The sequence below is a fragment of the Calliphora vicina genome, chromosome 4 (assembly GCF_958450345.1).
Source record: "Calliphora vicina chromosome 4, idCalVici1.1, whole genome shotgun sequence".
Taxonomy (NCBI): domain Eukaryota; kingdom Metazoa; phylum Arthropoda; class Insecta; order Diptera; family Calliphoridae; genus Calliphora; species Calliphora vicina.
This window is the reverse complement of record NC_088783.1, coordinates 37186639-37211810: the sequence shown is the minus strand read 5'-3', so window position 1 is coordinate 37211810 and position 25172 is coordinate 37186639. Positions and strand designations below refer to the sequence as shown.

At 29.2% G+C, this 25172-nt stretch overlaps 3 protein-coding genes across 4 annotated transcripts in view; 1 reads left to right on the top strand and 2 right to left on the bottom strand.

Moving 5' to 3' along the window:
• Positions 1-1822: 1822 nt before the first annotated feature.
• The window catches only part of kat80 (katanin 80), a 62054-nt gene continuing 38704 nt past the window's right edge, over positions 1823-25172 (bottom strand). Inside the window, exon 9 of one of the 2 annotated variants that reach the window (XM_065507777.1) lies at positions 1823-2115. In XM_065507777.1, coding sequence (XP_065363849.1) covers positions 2067-2115 — 49 coding nt within the window. In that variant the 3' untranslated portion in view covers positions 1823-2066. The remainder of the gene's footprint in view (positions 2116-25172) is intronic. The other variant, XM_065507778.1, reaches the window with a different exon arrangement.
• On the top strand, positions 8287-9939 carry LOC135956542 (keratin, type I cytoskeletal 10-like). The gene is made up of 2 exons (XM_065507075.1): positions 8287-8292; positions 8358-9939. Exons 1-2 carry the CDS (start codon positions 8287-8289, stop codon positions 9621-9623), a joined length of 1272 nt encoding a protein of 423 aa, XP_065363147.1. The 3' UTR covers positions 9624-9939.
• LOC135956540 (histidine-rich glycoprotein-like) lies at positions 13675-14838 on the bottom strand. Its single transcript, XM_065507072.1, has 4 exons — positions 14833-14838; positions 14666-14760; positions 14163-14551; positions 13675-14120 (listed from the first exon to the last, which is right to left on the bottom strand). The coding sequence occupies exons 1-4, from the start codon at positions 14836-14838 to the stop codon at positions 13675-13677; spliced, it is 936 nt and encodes a 311-aa protein (XP_065363144.1).

Genomic DNA, 25172 nt, shown 5'->3' with positions numbered 1-25172 from the left:
GATGATGGTACTCATTGGAAGCGTAAGGAAGTCAGCTATCTGATAAAATAAGTTTCATTTCAATACGTCAAATAGATTTATAAGTAGAAGCGAGTTTCTAAAATGTCACGCTTAAACAACCGCTTATGGTAAGCGTTAAGAACATTTTTCATATTGACGAGAAAGCCGAATTCAAGAGCTTTTCATTGATACCAATATCATTAAGATCGGTTAAGCCGTTTAAAATTTATAAGCGCTTAAACATTTTTATTATACAATTTCAAGAAATTATTGGCTTTATGGCATGGAAACTATTGGGTTCAAGTGGTCATAACTTTCATTTGGCTCAACGGATTTCCATGATGTTGGTACTCATTGGAAGCGTAAAGAAGTCAGCTATCTGATAAAATAAGTTTCATTTCAATACGTCTAATAGTTTTATAATTATAAGCGAGTTTCTAAAATATCACGCTTAAACAACCGCTTATGGTAAGCGTTAAGAACATTTTTCATATTTACGAGAAAGCCGAATTCAAGAGCTTTTCATTGATACCAATATCATTAAGATCGGTTAAGCCGTTTACATAACTTTCATTTGGCTCAACGGATTTCCATGATGTTGGTACTCATTGGAAGCGTAAAGAAGTCAGCTATCTGATAAAATAAGTTTCATTTCAATACGTCTAATAGTTTTATAATTATAAGCGAGTTTCTAAAATATCACGCTTAAACAGCCGCTTCTGGTAAGCGTTAAGAACATTTTTATATTGACAATTCAAGAGCTTTTAATTGATACCAATATCTTTAAGATCGGTTAAGCCGTTTAAAATTTATAAGCGCTTAAACATTTTTATTATACAATTTCAACTTACTACTCAATTCTGATCTCCTGGTACCAAAAAATGGTTCGGCCATAATTTCCCAATTTATTTTGATTGGAGAAAACCGATTTTGTCGGCTTTATGGCATGGAAACTATTGGGTTCAAGTGGTCATAACTTTCATTTGGCTCAACGGATTTCCATGATGTTGGTACTCATTGGAAGCGTAAAGAAGTCAGCTATCTGATAAAATAAGTTTCATTTCAATACGTCTAATAGTTTTATAATTAGGAGCGAGTTTCTAAAATGTCACGCTTAAACAACCGCTTATGGTAAGCGTTAAGAACATTTTTCATATTGACGAGAAAGCCGAATTCAAGAGCTTTTCATTGATACCAATATCATTAAGATCGGTAAAGCCGTTTAAAATTTATAAGCGCTTAAACATTTTTATTATACAATTTCAACTTACTACTCAATTCTGATCTCCTGGTACCAAAAAATGGTTCGGCCATAATTTTCCAAGTTATTTTGATTGGAGAAAACCGATTTTGTCGGCTTTATGACATGGAAACTATTGGGTTCGAGTGGTCATAACTTTCATTTGGCTCAACGGATTTTCATGATGTTGGTACTCATTGGAAGCGTAATGAAGTCAGCTATTTGATAAAATAAGTTTCATTTGAATACATCTGATAGTTTTATAATTAGAAGCGAGTTTCTAAAGTATCTCTATCTTTCTTTATTATTGTCATTGACAATAAATATTAATGATACTATACTTACACATACATAGTTCCAACCGTAGAGAAAATACATAGAGCGGAAACTTTTCTCCTAAAAACTTAACTTAGTTGTGGTGAGATTGTATTAGTAAAAAAAAAACTATGTGAAATCAAAAACAACACTCGTAAATGTGATTATTTTGAGTAATTTTTTATTAGTGTTTCTTTCTAGTTTCCGATCTATGTGTATTTCTCTCTACCATTTATAGATACATATTTATTTCAATATTTAAAAAAGTTTTGCTGTTTCTTTTATGTTTATTTCAAATTTATACAATATTTATTTATGGTATCTTGATACAAGTTTCAAATATGTAAAAATGTTTGTTCATACTTTACCAGTATTTATATGTTAACATACGGACCATCTCGGTTGGTCTTCAGTCATTAATACACGTTTTATTATTTGTTAATTTTGTAAATCATTAATTACAATTTACAAACTAAAGTTTTATGCTGCACGGAAATGTCTCAACAGTAGCTTAATTGCTCAATTTTATTTGGTGATAGTTATGTTCATCTGAAAGGAGACTTGTATGTATTAATATTAATCTATGTTGCACAAAGTTTTTTATGTTTGGGTTTAGAATCTAAAATGCAATAGCATAGGTTGCCTTTCCCTGATCTAAACTTTAGATGCACAAATTGGTAATTTCTTAATTTGTAATTTTATTACTTTATGTTATTTATATTTAGGCACTCTAATAGATACTTACCATACTGTAATTTTAGTAAATTATGTAGTATTTGGCTTTTATCTTAGAATCAGAGAATACATTCTAAAATTGTTATGAAGTTTGGAGATTGGTATTTTTTTATTTGGTCAATAATACAGTGTCTTCTAAAATTTAATTTAGTTCACCTAATAGAAGCATATAAATTACGATAAATATACATACATATGAGCTATCAACCATTATAGAGTTAAATTTAATTTTTTGCAAATGTTTTGCCAGTACAATCGTATAATTAACAAGTAAAAGAGCTATATTCACCAAATTATACTTTAACAGAAAAACTTTAAATATTTTTATGTTTTTTCCAGTTGTTTTTAAAATTTTAAATTTTTTTTTTTTAATTTTTAATATTTAGTAAAAAAAATTTTTTTTTTCCAATTTTGACCCATTGTAGGTCCAACTTACTATGGTATTTATTTAGATATCCATATTGTCTATATCATACATGGGCATACTGCATTACTTTTTTACTGCAGTAAGCGTTTCAGTAATCAGTAAATGCTTACTGGTAATGAAATATAAGTTTCATTACCAGTAAATTTTTACTGATTACTGAAAAAAAAAATCAGTATTCAGTAAATTTTACTGATTACTGAAAAAAAAATCAGTATTCTGTAAATTTTACTGATTACTGAAAAACAAAATCAGTATTCAGTAAATTTTACTGATTACTGAAAAAAAAATCAGAATTCAGTAAATTTTACTGATTACTGAAAAAAATTTCAGTAATCAGTAACGTTTACTGAATACTGAAAAAAATCAGTAATCAGTAAAATTTACTGATTACTGAAAATAATAAATGGCAGTATCTAGAGATTTTCACAAAAAATTAACATGGAAATGTCATTGAAGGCAAGTACTTAGTAAGTAATGGTACTTCAAAGGGCCATTCTACGTTGTCGAATGAAAGTGAGTGACTGTGAAAATCTCTAGACACTGCAATTTTACTGATTACTGAAAATAATATCCGTAATCAGAAAATTTTACTAATTACTGACTTTTTTCCAGTATTCAGTAAAATTTACTGAATACTGAAATTTTTTTCAGTAATCAGTAAAATTTACTGAATACTGATTTTTTTTTTCAGTAATCAGTAAAAATTTACTGGTAATGAAAATTGAAGTGCAGTACCAGTAAAATAAAATATATACTGAAAAAGTACTGGTACTGCAAAGTGTCCATCTATGGTCTATATTAATGATTTAGTAATCCAGATATTGGTCAAAAATAGGTAAAAAATCGAGGTTGTCCTGGTTTTTCCTTATATCTCAACCATTTGTGGACCGATTTTCTCGATTTTAAATAGCAACCGAGCCGGAAGAATTTCGCAGATATTGATGTATGAATCGCGACGGACAGACGGACATGGCTATATCGACTCCGCTATCTATAACGATCCAGAATATATATACTTTGTGGGGTCGCAAATGAAAAATGTAGAAATTACAAATGGAATGACAAACTTATATACATATGTATACCCTTGCCACTCATGGTGAAGGGTATAAAAAGAATATGGAGCCCTAACAGCAAAAATATCTTAAGTACATAACAACAAACTTTACAGAAGCTTTTTTGGGATTGTTTATATGATTTAATTCAATGTAAACATACGAACGATGTGCATTTAAGCTATGATATTTCAATAGATTATGTAAACGATCCGAAATGATCGATTTGCATTAGGACTCGCTGTTAGGACTCTATTTATACACTATAAACATAACTGAAGCAAATAAGTGTCGTTTGAGATTATGTAAACGATTCGGACTCTATTTATACACTATAATCATAACTGAAGCAAATAAGAGTCGTTTGAGATTGTGTAAACGATCCGAAATGATCGATTTGCATTAGGACTCTATTTATACACTATAATCATAACTGAAGCAAATAAGTGTCGTTTGAGATACATCTCGATAATGTGCCCGAAGTGCAAACGAAGTAAAAGCACCTCAAACCTTTATAGAAAAAATCTGAATCTTTTAAAAATACAACTTGTTAGCGGGGCTCATTCATAATATTATAGAATCTAGATTCTAGAACATCACGTGATCGTAATATTTTGAAATCTTTCACAATAAAATCGCTGGAACGTATGAAATCTCCAAATCATCATTTTCGATTTATTTTAATATTTTAAAAGTGAAATATTAAATATTTCTAGTGACTCCAGCTACGATTTCCACCCAATAGTTTGCTTCTTTCGTTACTTATACGCGAATATCGCCCGTATTATACAACACTCTTACTTTTTTGAATTGTGATCATTTCTACGCCATCTATGTAATTCTTATATCTTTTAACACAATAACGTCTGAAATATCTCACCAATATGGTTGGTTGACCTATTTGATACAAATAGGTACTTGGCGAATTTTGACACACTTTATAATAATAACCTATATTATTGTTATTATTAGGATTTCCGTGGAATTCCCTTTAAAATTAATTTAATAATAAACTTATCATATTTGGTTTGTTAACTTAGTGATTTAAATTTAGACTAACTAATAGTGAAATAAATAAATTACCAATGGTTGGTTATTAGCATTTTAGATTTGATTAATATGCATATATTTGCAAATTATACCAAATATAGTAAACAGTAGAAAAATATTGGTGTTGATATGAATTTGTAATGAAAAAATAGAAAACTGGTTTCAATTTAGCATTTGACCTGTCAAATGCACAGTCGTACAGTGGTTTAGAAACTTTATAGTTTAGAAATAAAAACATAGTTAGTGCTGGTGTCTTTTTCAGTTGATTTGTAATAAAATCACAAAAAAAATCAGTTATTAAAAAATTTTATATTTAGATAGAACTTGAAAATATCTACAAAAAGCTTACATGTGTAAGCTTTCAAAAGATATTTGTGTTGCAACATTTTATATCGTTTTTTTGTTTGATGTGTCGACCCTACCTGGGGTCGGCAATATTTTAAAAAATATCTCTTTTTTTTTTTTCTTTCAAAAATGTTTCTGTTATAAAAAAATATTCAGGCTTTTATATATTTTATATATATAATTCTTCTGTACGTGTGTTAGGAACTAAACTCCTCCTTAACGGCTGGGCGATTTCGATGAAATTTGTTGTGTGTGTTTGAGTGGGTCCCTGGATGGTTTAGATTCACAATTGACCTATATAGGAACAATGGGCATGTCACCTCCCATACATAGTAAAAATTTATTATTGAATATCTGGAGTACTATTATAGTGGGAGTCTTCAAACTTTGTGTGAGCTATGGCATATTTATTTCTGAAAAAATACTTAACGTAAATGCGTGTAAAATAAAACCCTATCCAAATTTAGACAAATTTGAAGAAATATTTTAGATTTATCTAAAAATGTCTAAAATTATTATTTTAAAAACGTAAGTATTTGGTATCATTGTTAATCATAGGACTATATGATTAATATTTTAAACAACAAAATTTTTCCTATCAATTTTCACAATAATATTTACCATTAAAAGCATTAAAAATTTTATGATTTAGTGATTTCTCGTAAAGAAAAATTTTAAATTCGAATAAGTGTAAAATTTGAACGGATTAAGATATCACAAAAAATGTTTGAACTTAAATAGATTAAAAGGTCCTTTAATCGATGCGTTGATAACGTTTGCCATTGTCTTCACTTAAATACCGAAATTCCTGAAAGGTCTTTTAATCGATGCGTTGATAGCGGTTGTCATTGTCTTCACATAAATACCGAAATTCATAAAACGAGGAAAATATGTTACAAAAAGCCCAGAGTTTGCGTTTATAGAAATTTTTAGATAAATCCGAATAATGAATTATGTAAAAATTATTTTTTTTAAACGTGAGATATATACAAAATCTTATTTATCAAGCAAAAAGCCTGGAAATTACACTAAAACTTTATTTTGACATTTGTGTTCAAAAAGTTGAGAATGTAGAAACCGAATTTTATATAGAATCTTTTATGTTTTCGTTCGACTTGTTGTTGAGTCATCGTTTGCATAGAAGTGGAATTAATGAAACCCAGATCAGGTTTATTAATCACACATCGTACTTTTGATGTACTAAATATACATATGTTAATTATAAGCGGCACATTTTACGACACACTTTTAATATAGCAAGATAACAATATGTTATATTTAGGGATATGCGATTAATCGATGAATCTAACATCCAGAATAAATAAAATTTTGATTATTCAATTATTATTCGATTAATCAAACATTTTGATTATTCATATCCAGAATTAATTGAATAATTTTGATTGTTCAATGCAAAGAATAATTGATTATTTAGAAATTTTAATAATTTCAAATAAATTATTTAAATTTTGTGTAACTTTTGTTTTTTATATAATTTGTCTGAACAAAAATATTCAAATTTGAAAAATAAAAATTCAAATTAATTGATTAATCATAGTTTTTGTTAATTATAAATGTTGATTAATCGACCAATTGATTAATCAGAATGTTTGATTATTCGATTAACTGTACATTCCTAGTTATATTTATATGAGATACGGATGGCTTTCTTTATTTTTTGAAATTAATGGATTTTATGTAAAATGTGACGGTCTAACGCCGCTTTAAACAAATAATTCAGTGGAAAAAAGAATAAAATGTATGTTATCTATTGAAAATAGATAATTTTGAGGATCTTGGACCCAGATAATCTGGCAACGAACTATGAACCCATGTAAATACAAATCAACTCAAAAACACCTCAGCACTGACTGTGTGAAATTTCATTAAGATATCTCTAATCGTTCACGAGCTAGCGAATTATTTATAAAATAAAAAGTTTTAAACCACTGTGAGTCTTACCATAATCGAAAAAGAAATTTTAATTATTGATAAGGTAATAATGATTGGTTGATACGAATGTAAAGTTTACTACAAAGTTAATTAAATAGTTTAAATTTGTATGTAGAGTTTGCTACAAAAAATATGAGAGTTCTCATAGTGATCGAAAAAAATTATTAGTATTTTCGTACTCTATGCACTCCAACTAAACATAATTGCTACATGACAACCCATTTATATTTTTTTTTGTCACTTTTGTATCACTGTGTAATTTTATTTTTTTATTTAATTATCAAGAGGCCATTAAATAAAATATAATTAAGTGCCTTTAATGATTTGATTATTTAGTACCGATGTAGGGTACTCATAAAGGTTTAAACACATACGAATAGTTAACAAACAAAAATGAAAGTTCGAGTTGACTCCAACACTTGGTAAAATATAAAAACAAATTAATAACAAAATTAAAAATGCACAAATTAGGCGACACCAACAACATTGGAAGGAACTAATAATAAATGTTTGAATTTAAATCGAATGAAGAGGGTCAAAACGCACTTTAATCATAGAGTATACAGTCAAACATATTAAAAAGAAACTCCAAAAAACTTCATCAACAAAATAAATGGTTATAATTATGGAGTGATATTTGGGATAAACTTAAAATAACAACAACAGTAACAGCATCAACGAAGAAGATTAAGCAATTAATTAATGTTGTTTTTTCAGCTTTCTTGCTTTTGCTGTAATAGTTTGCCAGCAACTTAAAGACAAAAAAATTTGGTAAAATTTAAAACTTTGATAACGAAAATGAGATAATGAAGTAGAAGCCGAGAAAAAATGAATATGCAACTGTGAATTATTAGTTACGAATGTTTTTTTTTTCGAATGATTTAACCAACGCATCCATCCACTAAATCGAAGATTTTACTAATGGGTTGTCCATATGCACACATAGTTACGTACTTACATACATATGTATGTATATTTTGGTTACGATCGTATTTCGATTTTGGGATCATACTGATTTTAATTATGCAGAGTGCCTGCTTTTGTTTTCTTATAAAATGTGAGCGAATCCATTGAAATGGTATCAGTCTCATATCATCTAGACACAACAACTCATCAGGAGTTTCCTTAGATCTCTTTTAAACAAATTAAGCAAGAAGATTCCTAAAATGAAGGTAAAACAAAAACGACAAAAAACATTGAGAATCAATTCAAATTATTAATTTTTTTGGAATTCTAGGTTTTCGTTTGTGTCTTGGCAGTTTTGGTGGCAACATGCTCGGCCGGTTTTATTGGCGGCGGTGGTTTTGGAGGTTCATCAGGTGGCGGTAGCTCATATGCCTCCAATGGTGGCTACAGTTACGACGGTGGTCATGGAGGACATGGTTCCGCTGGTGGTGTGGTCAAAACTATCCAAGTAATCCATGGAAATGGCGGTTCAGTGGGTGGTGGTCATGGTGGTTATTCCGTAGGTGGTGGTGCTGGTGGCTATTCAGGTGCTGGTGGTCATGAAGAGGTTAAGACTATCAAGGTCATTCATGAACAACAACAATCTGGCGGTCATGGTGATTTCTCTGGTCATTCCGACTTCTCCGGACCCAGTTACGGCGGTCAACAAGAAGTGAGAACTATCAAGGTTATTCATGAACAACAACAACAGCAATCTGGCGGTCATGGTGGCTTCTCGGGTCACAGCCATGGTGGTCAACAAGAAGTAAGAACTATCAAGGTTATTCATGAACAACAACAAGCTTCTGCTCCAGCCCCTGGTGGTTATGGCGGTCATGGCCATGCTGAAGAAGTAAAAACCATTAAGGTTATCCACGAACAACAACAACCACAACAACATGTCAGTTTCCCTGCCCCTGCTCCAGAATATCATGATCATGCTCCCGTTGAAGAAGTTAAAACTATTAAGGTCATCCACGAACAGCAACAACAACAACAAGCTGAACAATATTATCCAGCCCCCGAACATGGTCATGATCATGGTCACGAAGAAGTCAAAACCATTAAAGTAATCCACGAACAACAACAAGCTCAGCAACAGTATCCTGCACCTGAACATGGCGGCTATGCTGATGCTGGTGTTCAAGAAGTTGTTAAAACCATTAAAGTTATTCATGAACAACAACCCGCTGCTGGCGGTCATGGTGATTACTCTGCTGGGGGTCACAGCGCTCCTGCTCAACAAGTTAAAACCATCAAAGTTATTCATGAGCAATCCTCTGCTGGCGGTAGTTTTTCTGATTCTGGCTTTTCTGCTGGCGGTTACTCTTCTGGTGGTTACTCTTCTGGCGGTTATGCTGATGCTGGTTCATCTGCTGGTGCCGGTTTCGATGATACTTTCGAAACACTCAAATCCTTGAAGGTCATTGGTGCCTTAAGCCCTAACGGTGGTGCTCCAGGTGCTGGTGGTGCCAGTTACGGTGGCAGCTTTGGTGGCAGTTATGGTGGTGGTGCTCCCTCAAACTCTTACTTGCCTCCCTCAGGAGGTTGGCAATAAGTTGACCCTCATCTATACACTCACCTCAAATACATCATGTATAGTTAGGAAAATAGCGAAACAAACATAGCATCCACTCATCCCATGCCTACACACATCCATCCCATTGCATTATAAATAGACATCAGTTTGTTTGGATTGTTTGTCAAGCATGATTGTGCCAAAATCTGTTATTAGTTTTTTAAGTAGTCTCTTTTTTAGTTATATAAGCCATAGTAGATTCATTAACTGTTACATCAAATGATTCAGTGTAAACACACACACCAAATTCATAAATAAATTTAGATAAATAAATAAAAAATATAAAAAACAAAAACACATTTGTATATCTATTCAAGCTTTAATTGTTGGTGAACTCTTAAACATTATAATGACTTGGTCACTGCTATTGAAAAACACACTCAAATACGACAGCATTCACTCAAAGAAATTCGTTGACAATACTTAATTCATAATAATAATATTGGTGTTATGTGATTTGATATAAATTCGAAGTAGTTTAAAATCGAATAATCATTTCTGCTGGAATTCAAGTGTAATTCTAGCCTTGAGTGAAGTGCTAAGCTAGTTGTATTACACTATATATCCGTAGTAAAATGGAAACATAAACTCAAGTTACAAGTTTTTGTTTTAAGTATTTCTCAAGTTTAAAACATAATTATAAGTGCTTGAAGTTTTAGATCATAAGTTTATTGGGAAATAATAATTATTTCTTTTTTGACAGATAAAAAGTAGAAATAATTTGGGTAATACCGAAGGCGAATTTAAAATTTTTCATATTTTGTAATCTATTTTTGAAAACTATATTCCTATATATGAGCCCAGGAGGAGGAGTAACCCACAATTTTTGTTGGTTCCTGTTCTGATGTTACATACAGTCCTTACATTACCAATATCAATACAAAAGTTGGGTAAGCTATCTTTTGGTATCCAAAAGCAGATGGAGCTGAAAAGTTTGCTCAGACCATAATATAACAAATAAATAGTTTAGGATAGCCTCTTATATATTAGAGTGCCAATCATTTGTATGGAAAAACAAGTAAGAGAGCTATATTCGGATGTGCCGAATCTTATATACCCTTCACAAAATTATACTTTGGAAAAAAAATATTTTTTTTTTGGTTTTTTTTTATTTTTTAAATTTAAAAATTTTTTTTTTTTGTTTTTTTTAAATTTTTTTTTAATATTTAGCGAAAAAAAACTTTTGGTGAAAAAAAAAATTCGGGTTAAAAAATATTTTTCCGATTTTGAGCCATTGTAGGTCCCTTACTATGGTCTTATATATGTACGTCATTGCAAAGGTCTTTGAAATATCTATCATTAGATATCCATATTGTCTATATTAATGACTTAGTAATCCAGATATAGTTCAAAAATAGAGGCTGTTTAAATACGAACCGAGCCGGATGAATGCCAGAGATATTGATGTATGAATCGTGTATGTAAGTTATTTGAGGGCTTCGGAAAGTTGATTTCAGTAGACAGACGGACAGACAGACAAGCATAGCTTAATCGACTCCGCTATATATAAGGATCCAGAATATATATACTTTATAGGGTCGGAAAAATGTAGAAATTACAAACGGAATGACAAACTTATATATATCCTTCTCATGAAGATGAAGGGTATAAAAAGGTTTGTTAGAATTTTGAGGGGTGACGGGAGGAACATTGTGACACTAGGTCTAAAAGTTCAGATGAAAATTTTAGCCAAATCGGACAACGTTGTCAATTTATATTAAATAAATTTGTGAAATTTGACCTCGATACGCGTCCCGAAAACGACGTCCGTTTGGGCTCAAATTTTCAGCACTAAACTTTTCATGCCACAATATTCCACCCGTCATACTTTGAAATCTAAAAAAAATCTTTGGAAGAGTTTCTATTGTATTGTCATATATGTAAATTAGAAATTGTTTAAAATAATAAATACTTTTTCTTCAGCATATAAAAGCAAAAATCCTTTGAGAAATACTCAAGTTATTAAAAGTTCATCTGACTATATATCGTTAATTCAAATTTTATTTAAAAAAATTTTGAAAAAAATTCGATTTTTAGATAACAAGCTAAATATTTTGTTGTTGCCATATTTCAGAACATGACCCTTATCTGAAAACAGTAACCAATTTTTTAGGAACCATTATTCAATATTGTTCAATATGAACTTTTTAACCAAACTTTTTACTAACATTTCTATTGAGTGTATCTACATAAGTATTATAAGTGCGATTATGCAAAATAACCCTAAAACATTCCACTCAACATAATATGAAATAATGCTGAGTTAATATACATACAATACAAATAATAAAACCCATCATTCAACTATCACTATAAAATCAATGATAAAACATGAAAGTAAACTCAGTTACATCTCATCAAACTTAAGGATTACTTTGGAACTTTATCTTCAGCAACACATAACACGGAAGATATGAAGGTCAGTAAAGCAACTAAAAAAATATTTAAAAAATTTTAAATTTTTTCTATTTTCAGTTTTCCATAACAATTTCACTAGTGATAATTGTAATTCTACAACTAATTGCATTTATTTTAGCAAGTCCTCCCAAAGGTGGCATTGGCGATGGTTTTATATATCCAGTAACACAAAAAGGATCTAAACCTAAGACTACAACAACATATTATGCCAAACCTTTACATCCTCCAGCAAAGAAACGTGCTGGTCCGAAACCTATGGTATACAAAGTTATTATACACGATCAGCCTCCACCAAGACAAGAGCAAATTTTCAAAATAATTCATGTACCAAAACATGCTGGTGGTAGTAGTGGTGGAGGTGGAGGTTCCCATCAAAGTAAATCGGTTAAAATAATAAAAATCATACAAGTTAAACAACCAAAAGGTAGTCATGGCGGAGGTTGGTCAAAGTAGATTTTAAAGAAAGACTAGTGTTACTAGATATATGTATTTATTTATATATGTAAATTATTGTATTAAAATTAAATAAATTATAAAATTAATGTCAATTTACCACAGAGGGCAAAGTATTTTATCGCCAAACAATGCACCTAACTTGTTTAATACTCTTGAATGTATCGTTTTCATCTATTCGGGTACATATAAGTTATTAGAAAACGAATGCAAAACATTTTTGAGTCAGAATTCATAACGAAATCTTCACAAGTTGCCGATTTCATATCCGATATCAGTACGACAATGTACCGAAGTTTCTATGATTGGTTGACGGGAAATCTTAACTCATGATGGACAACAAATCTCATTTACACCGAAAATACTAAAAGTTTTTGTAAAAATAATAAGTTGTTTTAAAAAAAAATTAGCACGGGAAATGTTTTGTAGATTCCATATAAAAATTTAGGTATCGAATTACCGCATTCGTGATCAAATTGACTATTGTGCCCAAAAATAATTTCGATATCGAAATTATAATAAATTGTACTAAATTTTTTGTTCGATTTCGAATTCCATAATCTCAATTAAGAAAATTACGATCAATTTTCCTCGATCGTTTGGAAATTATTGAGTCGAGAACAACAAATTTCATCAGCAATAAAGCTCTTTTTTGGCTATTAACTTTGTCAATAATATATAGGAGCTAAGATACTGCAATGTGTGTATTTCATTTCGGTAGTTAAAAATAACCATTTTTTTCATGATACGGTCAATAGGGTTCACTATCACGTTGGATGATTATTTTTACCCAGAATTGGATGGAGTTCAGATCACTGATATCCGATTCCAACAAAATAGATCATGCCATGTACTATTTTTACCAAGAATTTAATGGGGTTTACATGATGATATGATTGAAGGGGAGTTCGAAAATCTTTTTAAATGACTAGATAAGATCATTTCACTCAAGTATTTATACGTTTGCTACAGACGTATAATCGTAATTTTTCATAAAAGACAATTCAAATTTTAATTATTTATAATTTATATTTTATTTTTACTTAATACTAACTAACAGTTCTTATTACATACTAAATAACAGTAACAGTGTTGATTCTACAGCTTCTCTATAGACTAGATTAATCACAAGTGGCGTGCATAGCCAACCACTAAGTGCTTAATTCCATCCGCCATGACCACCTTCTTGGTGAATTACCTTAACGGTTTTAACTTCTTGATGACCTCCAAAACCGCCTTCGAATCCACCGTGAGAGTGACCTCCTTGTTCATGGAATACTTTAATGGTTTTAACTTCTTGATGACCACCATGACCATGTTCAATGTGACCGCCAGAGAAACCACCCTCTTGATGGATTACTTTAACGGTTTTAACTTCCTGGTGACCGCCAAAGTGTTCAACATGACCGCCGGAGAAACCACCATGGGCATCTTCATGGAATACTTTAATGGTTTTAACTTCTTGATGACCGCCATGACCATGTTCGAAGTGACCACCAGAGAATCCACCATGGGAGTGACCACCATCTTCATGAATTACTTTAACGGTTTTAACTTCTTGATGGCCACCAAAACCGCCATCGAATCCACCGTGAGAATGGCCTCCTTGTTCATGGAATACTTTAATGGTTTTAACTTCTTGATGACCACCATGTCCATGTTCAATATGACCGCCGGAGAAACCGCCTTCTTCGTGGATTACTTTCACAGTTTTAACTTCTTGATGTCCACCATGACCATGATCACCATGGAAACCACCATGGGCATGACCTTCTTCATGAATTACTTTAACGGTTTTAACTTCATGATGAACTGGTGCATTCTCAATAACCTGAATAGTTTTAACTTCTTCATGACCACCATGGAAATGACCATGATCACCGTGTCCGCCATGAGCATGACCTTCTTCATGAATAACCTGGACAGTTTTTACTTCTTCGTGACCACCATGGAAATGACCATGTTCAACGTGACCACCATGACCATGACCTTCTTCTTGATGAATAACCTTAATAGTCTTAACTTCTTCATGACCATGATCAAAACCACCATGAGCATGACCACCATCTTCATGATGAACAACGACAGTGTGAACTTCGCCACCACCATGACCTCCGTGACCACCATGGCCTCCATGACCATAACTGTAGCCGCCACCACCACCACTGCTACCGCCTTCAAGTATGCCAGCCAATAAACCGGCAGAGCAAGTAGTTGCCATAACAGCCAAAATACAGATGAATACCTAAAATCATTTGTAAAAATTAATATCCATTCGTATATTGCAAGCCATTTTTGTATTGCAATCGATTTTTACCTTCATGTTGGAAATTTTGCGCTTGAGTCTTATTTGATTTCCAACAAAAGTGGAACTGGAACTACTCTAAGGAATGTAAGTAATGAACTGATACTCTATACAAGTTCATCAATGATATTTATACTAAACCAGAAACATCATCATGCTCTTTTTCATTATCATCATATTGTAATAAATTCAAAGTAGTTTCAATAAATAGTTCATTCAGTTCATTTAATTTCATTCAAAAATTGCACAATTTCTAATAAAAATATAGTTTGAATTTGGAAATTCCTCAAAAATCTTCAAATCTCTTGAAATGCTTTTGTTAAAAGTTTTTTCTTTTTTTGTTTTGTGATAATTTAAAATCCATAATAATAAAGCTTAAGACCTTTGAGTAAAATTTTGCTAAATAAATAAAATATTCAAAGATTCCCAGTTTTTGTGATACAACAAACATAAAATGTATCAAAAACAATAAAAAAAAATTGGCCAACATGATTTTGTGTCTCATTATCATATGAATGAAATATGATGATGACGATTATTTTGAATTTATTAATGAGTTGAGGACGCCTATTATCCAAATACATATGTATGTATATTGTGTTGTTGTTCTTTATATGCATATAAGTATGTACGTACGTAAGTATTTGTTGTAAGTGTTTTAACCAAAAAAGACTTTCTGCAAAAATATTTGCAAAAAAAATTAAAAATTTGCATTAAATTAATTTAAAAAATTTCGATTTCATTTGAGATATTTTAGTATAATTTTTTTATAGTTATAGTTTTTTGTTATTGATTTACCAGTTTAAGCATTCATTAATTTAAACGATTTAGTTTTGTTTCAAAAATCGTTTAAGTTTATGAAAGAACTTAAATTTAGTTAGAATTGGGCAGAGTTACAAAATTTGGAAATTTATCATGAAAATATTGATGAAGGGATTAAGTGCAAGAATTTTTCTTAAATATTTGGGAATTTTTCATAAAAATATTGTATAATTAAATATTTTTTTTTTTTAGAATGGGTGCATCGGATTAAGGAGTTTAAGGCAAAACGGATTTTTTTTTTAATAATTTTTCTGCCAATAACACTTTTCTTGATAAAAATATATTTGAGAAATATGGCAAATTTCAAAATACTTCCAGTTTTTATCATGATACAACAACATAAGGTACACCCAGTAGAAAATAAATTCTCAATTATACAATTCTTGTAACGTCAAACAAAAGAAAATATAAAAGAAATATGAAAAAAATCAAAATCAAATAGGGCTAAATATTGAAAACTCTCCCTAGTGATTCTACCTTCTACAATTATTGTATCATGGTTTTTATAATAATTACATATGTATATTTGTTATTTCTCAAAGTCAGAGCTTCAAATTAATTCGCTTAATTTACTAAAATCTTAATTGAGAATTTAAAAATTTAGTTGAAACATTCCATTAAACCATTGCCAACCAAACAAATTCGTTAGCTTTATTAAAAAGCTTTTATTTGAATTGAATTCATTCATGTTTGAATTAATTCATAATGGAATTAATTCGTAATTAAGTTCATTCACGCTTTGAATTGTTAAATGTTTTTGTCATATAGACGAGACATATTTATCAAAAACTTAACTCTTACAACAACAAAATACATTTTATTCAATGTATTTTCTTGATGTATCAGACATATGATTTGTTGTTTTTTTTTTGTTTGTTTGACAAGACGGAGTGTCTCGTCTCTACGTACAATTATCTATGGTTTTTGTTTTGATTTTAATCATTTACGAAATGAATTGAAATAAAATTGTCTGTTTGTAAGACAAATGAAATCAAATAAAACCTTTTTTAATCTATATATTTTGTAATGGATTTGAATTAAAGAAGACTTGAATGATTCTCAAAGACATTAGGCCTATAAATTAATTTGTAATGAATTCTTTAGTGGAATCGTTAAGATATACGTATACAGTGGCAGCCAGCAATTTAGGTACAGATATTTGAATTTTTTTATCGACTGAGTTTTGAGTGCGATAGTGCCAAAATAAAAGGACCTAGGGGTATGAAATTTGGTATAAATATTTTTTTTGCACAAAAATGTTTGGAAAAATCGGTACAACATATCGACAAAGATATATGGAATACGTAAGCGAGCACCTGCTGATGATATGACCGTAACAAGTGGAACTAAAAATACGAAATTTGGTCTGAATATTTTCTAATAATGAAAATATGATTATATAAATGTTAGGAAATATATTTAAAAAAAAAACTCCGTATTTTTTGGTGGAGAATATATGTATATGAATTGACACATCTGAATAAAATACACTTGTGTATTAAAACAATCCTTTTGTATAAATATTTGTGGAATATTGAAAACAATTTTGCCCCCTAATTAGCTGGCCACCACATTATTTCGATTTAGAAATTTCTTATTAGTAATTTTTGAAGCCAGAGGTGGTCGAATTTGACACTCTGTATTCTAACAGCATGATCACAAAATTCATTTTCATAAAACCAATATGACTGTTGGTATCATGTTATGTATAATGGGTAAACGATGACTGAAAATTTTTACATTTTCTATTTAAACATCTACGGGTAAATGAAATACATATAAAAACTATTTTCAATTTGTTTATTTTTTCAACATTTATTTTTTTGATCGAAAACTCGAAACTTAAAATTAAATGTTCAAAATTTTCTGGGTTTTTAATCGGACGGACATTTTGTTGTAAATTTTTGTTTTGTTTGATCGTTTTACCCATTTTAATACCAAACATATCTGATAAACTTATTTAAGGAAAAATTCAACAGACAGGCGGGCATAAGTAGTCGTCTTAGAATTTTATAATATTTTATGGAGTTTTTATATGAAGTGATCATCATTTATTATATGATGCTTTTTGGAAGGAACAATATTAAATATAAAGATTTTATTTGTTAGACCAACAAATATGAACGCGTCAACACTTCACTTCATCTTTATTTTTTAAACATACAAAAAAAATATGGGTCATTTAAGATTCTCATTAGAGAGATGTGAAACAAACTAAATTAAAAAAAAATTGAGTTAAGTTTTAACATACTTAGATAATTATAAAAACAAAAAGAAAGACATAAACAAAATAACAAAAAATCTCATATGTCTACGGCAAAAACAACAATAAAAAATAAACATAAAAAAATCCAAATAGTTTATATAATTGTGGTAATAAATTTATCAAAATATTAACTGTGGTTTGGAGACACTTTATTTTCGGAAGTGAACATTTTTCAAATCTAAAATAAAGTCATAAAATATTTATTAAAAATTTAAAAGGTTTTCAATTAACATATTTATTCCAAACAAACGGATGTATTACAACATTATCTAGGCAAAAAACCCTAATAAAAATGTTACTTCTAAAGAGAGTATTTTCACAGACCACCGTGCATCAAACAAACAAAAAATTATGACAAAAAGGTGTGTTAAAAAAGTAAAAGAGAATTATTCTCGTTAACTGAAGCATACATGTATTGTATTAAGTTAAAAGTGTTAAAAAATAAAATTTTCAAAACAATTGCATAATGGTGGTGGTAAATGAGCTACAAAAAATTATTGTATGTAGAAAGATCACTTACAATCACACAAAACACCGTAAACGAAATCTAACGATCCAACAACAATTGGGCCAACAGAGCATGTAAGATTTTATTAATATTAAATATGATTTTCCCAGAAATAGGTTTATTTCAACTAAAATCTCAAATTTGAAACATATGCACAATTAGTTGAAATTTAAGCGTTAAAGTGTAAAGAACTAAAAACAGAATAATAACTAACAAAAATAACAAATAGAAAACCAAATAATGCTGCATATAATCATATTTTTTACACTTCTAAAATGTCTAACAACATATCCTATATCCAGTGAAAAATCACAAATTGTACGCATTTATACCAAAGGAGTTAGACCCTTTGAAACAGATGTTCTACTACCCTATTCAATTATACAAAAAATATACGATCAACAATTGGCAGGATCACCATTTAAAACAAAAATACGCGCTGTTATTAGACCTAGCAGCAGTAAAGTTTTAAAAAAATATCGCAAAAGCCGTAATAATCTTATTACTCCCTCACAGAATTCTTTAAAAGGTCACCTTCATTTTCAACGAGATCGCTTAAATGCTAGAAATTTTAAACTTTATGATGAGGACGGTGAATATTTATTAAACTTCAAATATCCTGAAAATATCGCAGTCTCAGAGATACAACAACCATCGATAACAAATACTACAACAATGTATGTGGATAAGGGGCCATTGCACTCGTACGAGGGGAATACAAAATATGGTTCGCGAAGGTTTCCGTCATCAAAAAAACTTGTTCAGCATGTATGGATTAATTTGAAATAAATAGTTATAAATAGAATATAAGATATATTTAAATTATATGCATTTTCAATAAATAAATCAATAAATTAAATTAACAAAATAAAGAATTAAAAATATAAAATATTTAAAAATTTCAACAAAACTACCAAAAACAAGTAAGAGAGATATTCGGTTGTACAGAATCTTATATACCCTTCAGCAAATTGTACTTTAAAATAAAAATTTTAAAGATTTTTATGTAAACAAAATTAAAAAAAAATATTTTTAATTTTCTTCCTTTTTATGCCAAAAATCTTTTTTTCAAACATTTTTTTTAATTTTGTTTTTAATATATTTACATCTTAGAGAAAAAAATTCAATGATATAAAATTTTTTGTTGAAAAAAAAATCGAATTAAAATATAGCGGATATATGAATCAAGTATGTAAGTTATTTGGGGCTACGGAAAGTTGATTTCAACATACAGACGGACATGGCTATATCGACTACGCTATCCATAACGGTCCGGGATATATATATATATACTTTGTGGGGTCGCAAATGAAAAACATACAGCCCAATTATGAATAAAAACTTCCCCGGGAGTTTGTTCCCAGGGAGTTTTTTCCCATTGAATTTGAATAGGAAAAATGGGAAAAGGGAAAAACTCCCGGGGAATTTTAATTCATAATTGGGCTGATAGAAATTACAAACGGAATGACAAACTTATATATACTTTTCAGTCAAATCACATGTGCATTCCCCAAAATTTTTCATATTAATATGGCAATACTTTAAATTTTTTGTAAATTTTAACTTTGTAAAAGAAGAAGTGACATTAAAGTATATAAAATGTATATTAAAAATTATATTGATATTAATAAAGCAAATCAAAACAAACAGCTGCTGTGCGGAATTGTTTTTTTATTTTTCATCTGTTTGTGCTTTGACATTTTATACTTAGGTTTAACTCACCAATGATGCTCTATTAAACCGAGATTATATAGTAAATAAACAATAAGTGAGAAACACAATTTTTAGTTTAATTTAGGTTTAAACGAAGAATGTAGATTATATTTATCCCAGAAACTAGCTTTTAATATCATAACCTGGATGAAAAAAGATTGGAAAAAAATCATGTTCAATTCATACATTCATATTATGAAAAAATTCATTCTATGTATGAACTTTTTTCTTTACAGTAAAAATAATGTGATTAAACAAATTTCAATAGTTATGTTAGAAACTGTAGCTGTCATAAAAAACTTTCAAATGGTAAAGCCGCTTGTACAGGTGGTATTTTCCAAAAAAAATTAAATTAGTTTTTGAAGATGTTTAAATATCAATATTGAATTTTTCGATAGCCCATTATAAATATAAATATACCAAAAAAAATAATAAAAAAAACAAGTAAAAATTATATGCTCCGATTCTCATAAAACTTCGAATGTAATTCTGAGTCGATCTGTAAGACTCAGGTAAGAGTTAGACTAATATTCAACCCAAACAGATAATACCCTCCTAGGTATGGTGGTGTAGGGTATAAAAATAAAATTTCTTGTCTCAATCCCAAATTTTAAAATTTCGAAATTTTGTTAAACTTAAAATTTAAAAAAATTAACAAGATTGTTCTCGATTCTAATAAACACTAAGTAAGGATTTAAAATTTTTACGGTTGTACCTATTATGGGGTAGCGTGGAGACCGATTAGGATTTGACGGATTTAAATAATGGGTAAACGATGTTACAAAATGTTTATCCTTTAGAATTTATTAGAATCGAAAACATATTTTTTTAATTTTTGGAAATTTTATCTAATAAAATTGAAAATGTAAGGCCCTAATTTTGTAAATCACGTCACCAAAGTGATATTTATGGGGATAGCAAAAACAAAATATCTAAAATTTTAAAAATTTGTTTTTGTTTTATATACAAATTCTGAACAGAACAAACTCACCAAAATTCAGGCATTGATTTGCCTTTCAGGTACAGTTGGTTTAAGGGTTAATTAATATCACATTTAACGAACAGTTGATTTTTTCTACATTGTGTACCTTATATACAGCCCAATTATGAATAAAAATTCCGCGGGAGTTTTTTCCCTTTTCTCATTTTTCCTATTCAATTTCAATGAGAAAAAACTCCCGGGGAACAAACTCCCGCGGAATTTTTTATTCATAATTGGGCTGATAGTCGACAAAAAATATATTTTAAACTCAGTTTAACAAAAATTACTAAAATTCTAGTATCTAAAAACTATACCGTTACATGAAGCTGTGTTTAAATTAAAGATAAAATACAAATTTTCGATCATCTTCGAAATGGTTTCCGTGTAACAGATTTATGTAAATACGGCTTTTAAGCGAAGACAAACTTAAGTCCGATTTACAAGAAGAGGAACCATTTCAAAGTTAGCTACATCTACAAAACGTTTAGGTGTGATTTATTGGAGTTGATATCTGTATAAATCAAACATTTTTCACCAATAAAGTCCTATTTTATATGGGGGCTATGTGAAATAATGGACCGATTTTAGCCAGCTTCGTCCTTGGGCCAAATTTGATCGAAATAGCTTCATAATTGCGACCTGTACTTTGCGGACAAGTTTACATGGACTGACAGCTAAACAGAAGCACATACATACATCGTTAAATCGAGTTAGAAAGTATCAGCCCAATTATGAAAATAAATTCCCTGGTAGTTACAAACATAGAGAACATAGAGTGGAAACTCGAAAAAAACTCAAACAAAAAAATTACTCAAAAAAGTTACACGTACGAGTGTTGTTTTTGTTTTCACATAGTTTTTTTTACTAATACATTCTCACCACTTAGGTTTTTGACAACTGAGTAAGGTCTTTGACAGGAGAGTTTCCGCTCTATGTGTTTTCTCTATGGTTACAAACATCAGCACATACACATAATACCCTCTCCACTATGGTGGTGTAGGGTATAAAGACACTTTTAAGTTAGTACTGCACATAATGAACTTTTCAGTTTGACAAGACTGACAACATATAGATTTGTTATATCGAAAAAGTACAGTACATACATACAGTGCACTCGCGATAAGGTGAACTAATTAAAACCAAGGCAGTACATGTTATTGAAATTGTTCACGTTAGCGATTGTCGAATTTCATTGGAAAAATATAAAATTTACACGCATGAACGTAAAAATCTTTTATTATTATTTTCATTATTAAAATATAAATCAAAAGTTATTGATTAAAATGTATTACAAAACAAAAAAAATAAAATTACTCATTCGCTGCCATATAAAAAACATTAATTTATAGGATACAAAGACATTTTTTAAATAAGGGGATTCCCAAAACTTTAAAAATCGAATTTAATGTATGTATTTCAGTGTTTCGGTCAGCTTAGAAAACAATTGCAGTGAAAAAAAATTGTTCACGTTATAGAGCTTTCTGAGTTTGTTCACGTTACAGAGTAGTCAATGTAAACAAAAGCTTGTTCATGTTAGGTGGTGTTCACGTTAAACGGTGTTCACGTTACCGCGAGTGTACTGTATATCTAATTTTTAATTCGTACAACAAAAATAAATTCATACCATTTTTTAAAAATGTTTTAATTTTTTTTTATTAAATATCATTAATTGTTTGTTATGACAGTACATATTATAATATAAAATAAAATAAAACGTTATTACATACAGATATAATTAGCATTTAAATAACTAAAAATTAAATTAAAAAGATTTTAGGATTTAAGATAAAACTACAAAGAAATTAAAAACTACATATGTTTTTATTTTGAAACTTATGCTTTAGCAAAATTAAAGAACTTAACAAAAACTAGTTATGCATACGTTTTATGTATAATTAACTTTAAGTTTTTTTCAAATATGATTAAGTACAATTTTGTATTGTGGCTTTAAATATGAGTGTAAATGTAAAGAACAGGACGAAGAGAGTGAGAGAGAGAGATTTGAATATAATGTTGTTTTTTATTTTTATATGTATGATAAAATTGAAATGCATAAATATTAGCTTATAATTAAATTAGTTTCATTTTTATGTTGTTTTATATTTTGAAAAGAAAACATAAAAATAACAGAAATTGGTTTATTATATTGTTGTTTTGACTAAATATTTGTGGCGATTTATTATTATTCTTTTTTAGTTTGTGATAAAAAAAAGAAAATCAGTATTGCTTTAAAAGAGTGTTTTTGTTTTTGTGATTTTAATAATAATAATAATCAGTTAACAAATTTATGTATAACTATTGCTTCGTGTTTAGTATGTGTTAATACGATGAAAAACAAAATTGTTTATTTTGTAATTAATTTTTATTGATTTTGTTATTTCAAACATACTTTTATGATATGTGTTTATTTATACTCAATAAAGTGAAAAAAAAAACATTACAAAAAGGTGTTGGTTTATTTGGTGTTGGTGGTAAGTAGGTTTTCGTTTGTTTTAAATTTCGAAAAAGCTTTAAATAGAGAATTTGTAAAATGTTCTTTATTTTTATTATATATTAATAAAGAAATTCACCAAATTTCTTTGTGTTATAATTATCAGTTAATTTATTTTATTTAGGTATACTAATTAAGTGCAAAAATATTTTATGTTAAAACATAGTTATTTATTTATTATACTTTTTATATTTATTTTCATTGTAAATGTTATTTACATCAAGACGGTTTAAAATTTCCTTTTGTTATAATTCATTCATATAATTTTTGTTTGTTTTCTATAAGTACGATTTACAACCAATTTCACATTCAATCATTGTCATAAATTTTTAATTTTATTTTTTATCTTTTCTTATTTATTCAAATTGTTTAATTTAAAACTTTCTTTACTACAGTCTCTATTGTTTGTTTCTGCTTAATACCTACAATTCCATTATGTCTGTTAGTGGGTTTAAAAAGCAAAATATAAATAACTTGAAAAATAATAAGGGCTTCATAGTTTTTAAAACATAAAATACTATTTATAGTTGTTTATTTTTAGGTTTGCATTTTATAAAAAGGCACTTTATGCAAATATTTCATAAGGTTAACTAAAAGATGAGGGGGAATGCTATTAAATTCAATTTGTTAAAAATAAATAAAAAATCAAAATACTTTTTTAGTGTAAAATTTTGGTAGAGTTTTTTAGTATTTAGTATAAAATGTTTTTGTTTGAATGTTAGTTAATGGAAGATCAGTTGAATGGATGATTGATTGGCTTGATGGTTTTTGTTATAAAAATTAAATTTAAAATTAGAAAAACATGATAATAAATTTGGCAGTTGAATAATAATTTCAATAAAATTCACTTAAAATCTCGTTAATTATGAATTTTTTCTATGCAATTTGATAAGTTGTGTTATAAAAAAGTAATACCTATTAGAGTTGTAAAATATCGAAACATTTTCAGAATATTTTGTTATGTGCAGTTTCTGAGCTCAATAAAATTCTTTCGTAATATAACGATCGAGGTGTAATTGAGTTTCATTTTTCCTTTAAGAGCAGAGCAGATTCGGATGTGCCAAATTTCATATACCGTTCACCAAAGTATACATTAAGAAAACATTTTTTTTGTTGAAAAACAATGTTGTTTAAAAATAATCGGGATTAAAAATATTTTTCCCGATTTAGACCCATTTTCTGCCCGAATTTCTATGGAGTTACATACGTCTATGGAAATGTCTATCATTAGATATTCATATTGGTATTTTAATGACTTAGTACTCCCGATAAAGAAAAAAAAATGGGTAAAAAATCGAGGTACTCGTGGGTTTTTGCTTATAGCTCATCCATTTTGGGTCTATTTTAACGAATTTATATAGCAACCGGAACGGGACTATAGAGGATAAATTGATGAATCATGTATGTAAGTTATTTGGGGGCTTCGGAAAAACTATTTCAACAGACAGAGGGACACCGGACCGGAATATTGCGGATAAATTGACGAATTATGTATGTAGTTATTTGGGGGCTTCAGAAAAACTATCTCCTCAAAATCTTTCGATCAGTAATTGAGTTTCTTCCTTTTAAG

Coding starts and splice junctions, on each gene's coding strand:
- LOC135956540 (XM_065507072.1), bottom strand. Junction 14,552..14,665: donor AGCAGTGGTGGTGGTGGCGG/CTACAGTTATGG, acceptor TGGTTTTGATCA/TGGTCATGAAGAAGTTAAGA. Junction 14,121..14,162: donor TATTGAACATGGACATGGTG/GTCATCAAGAAG, acceptor TCCATGAACAAG/GAGGCCATTCTCACGGTGGA.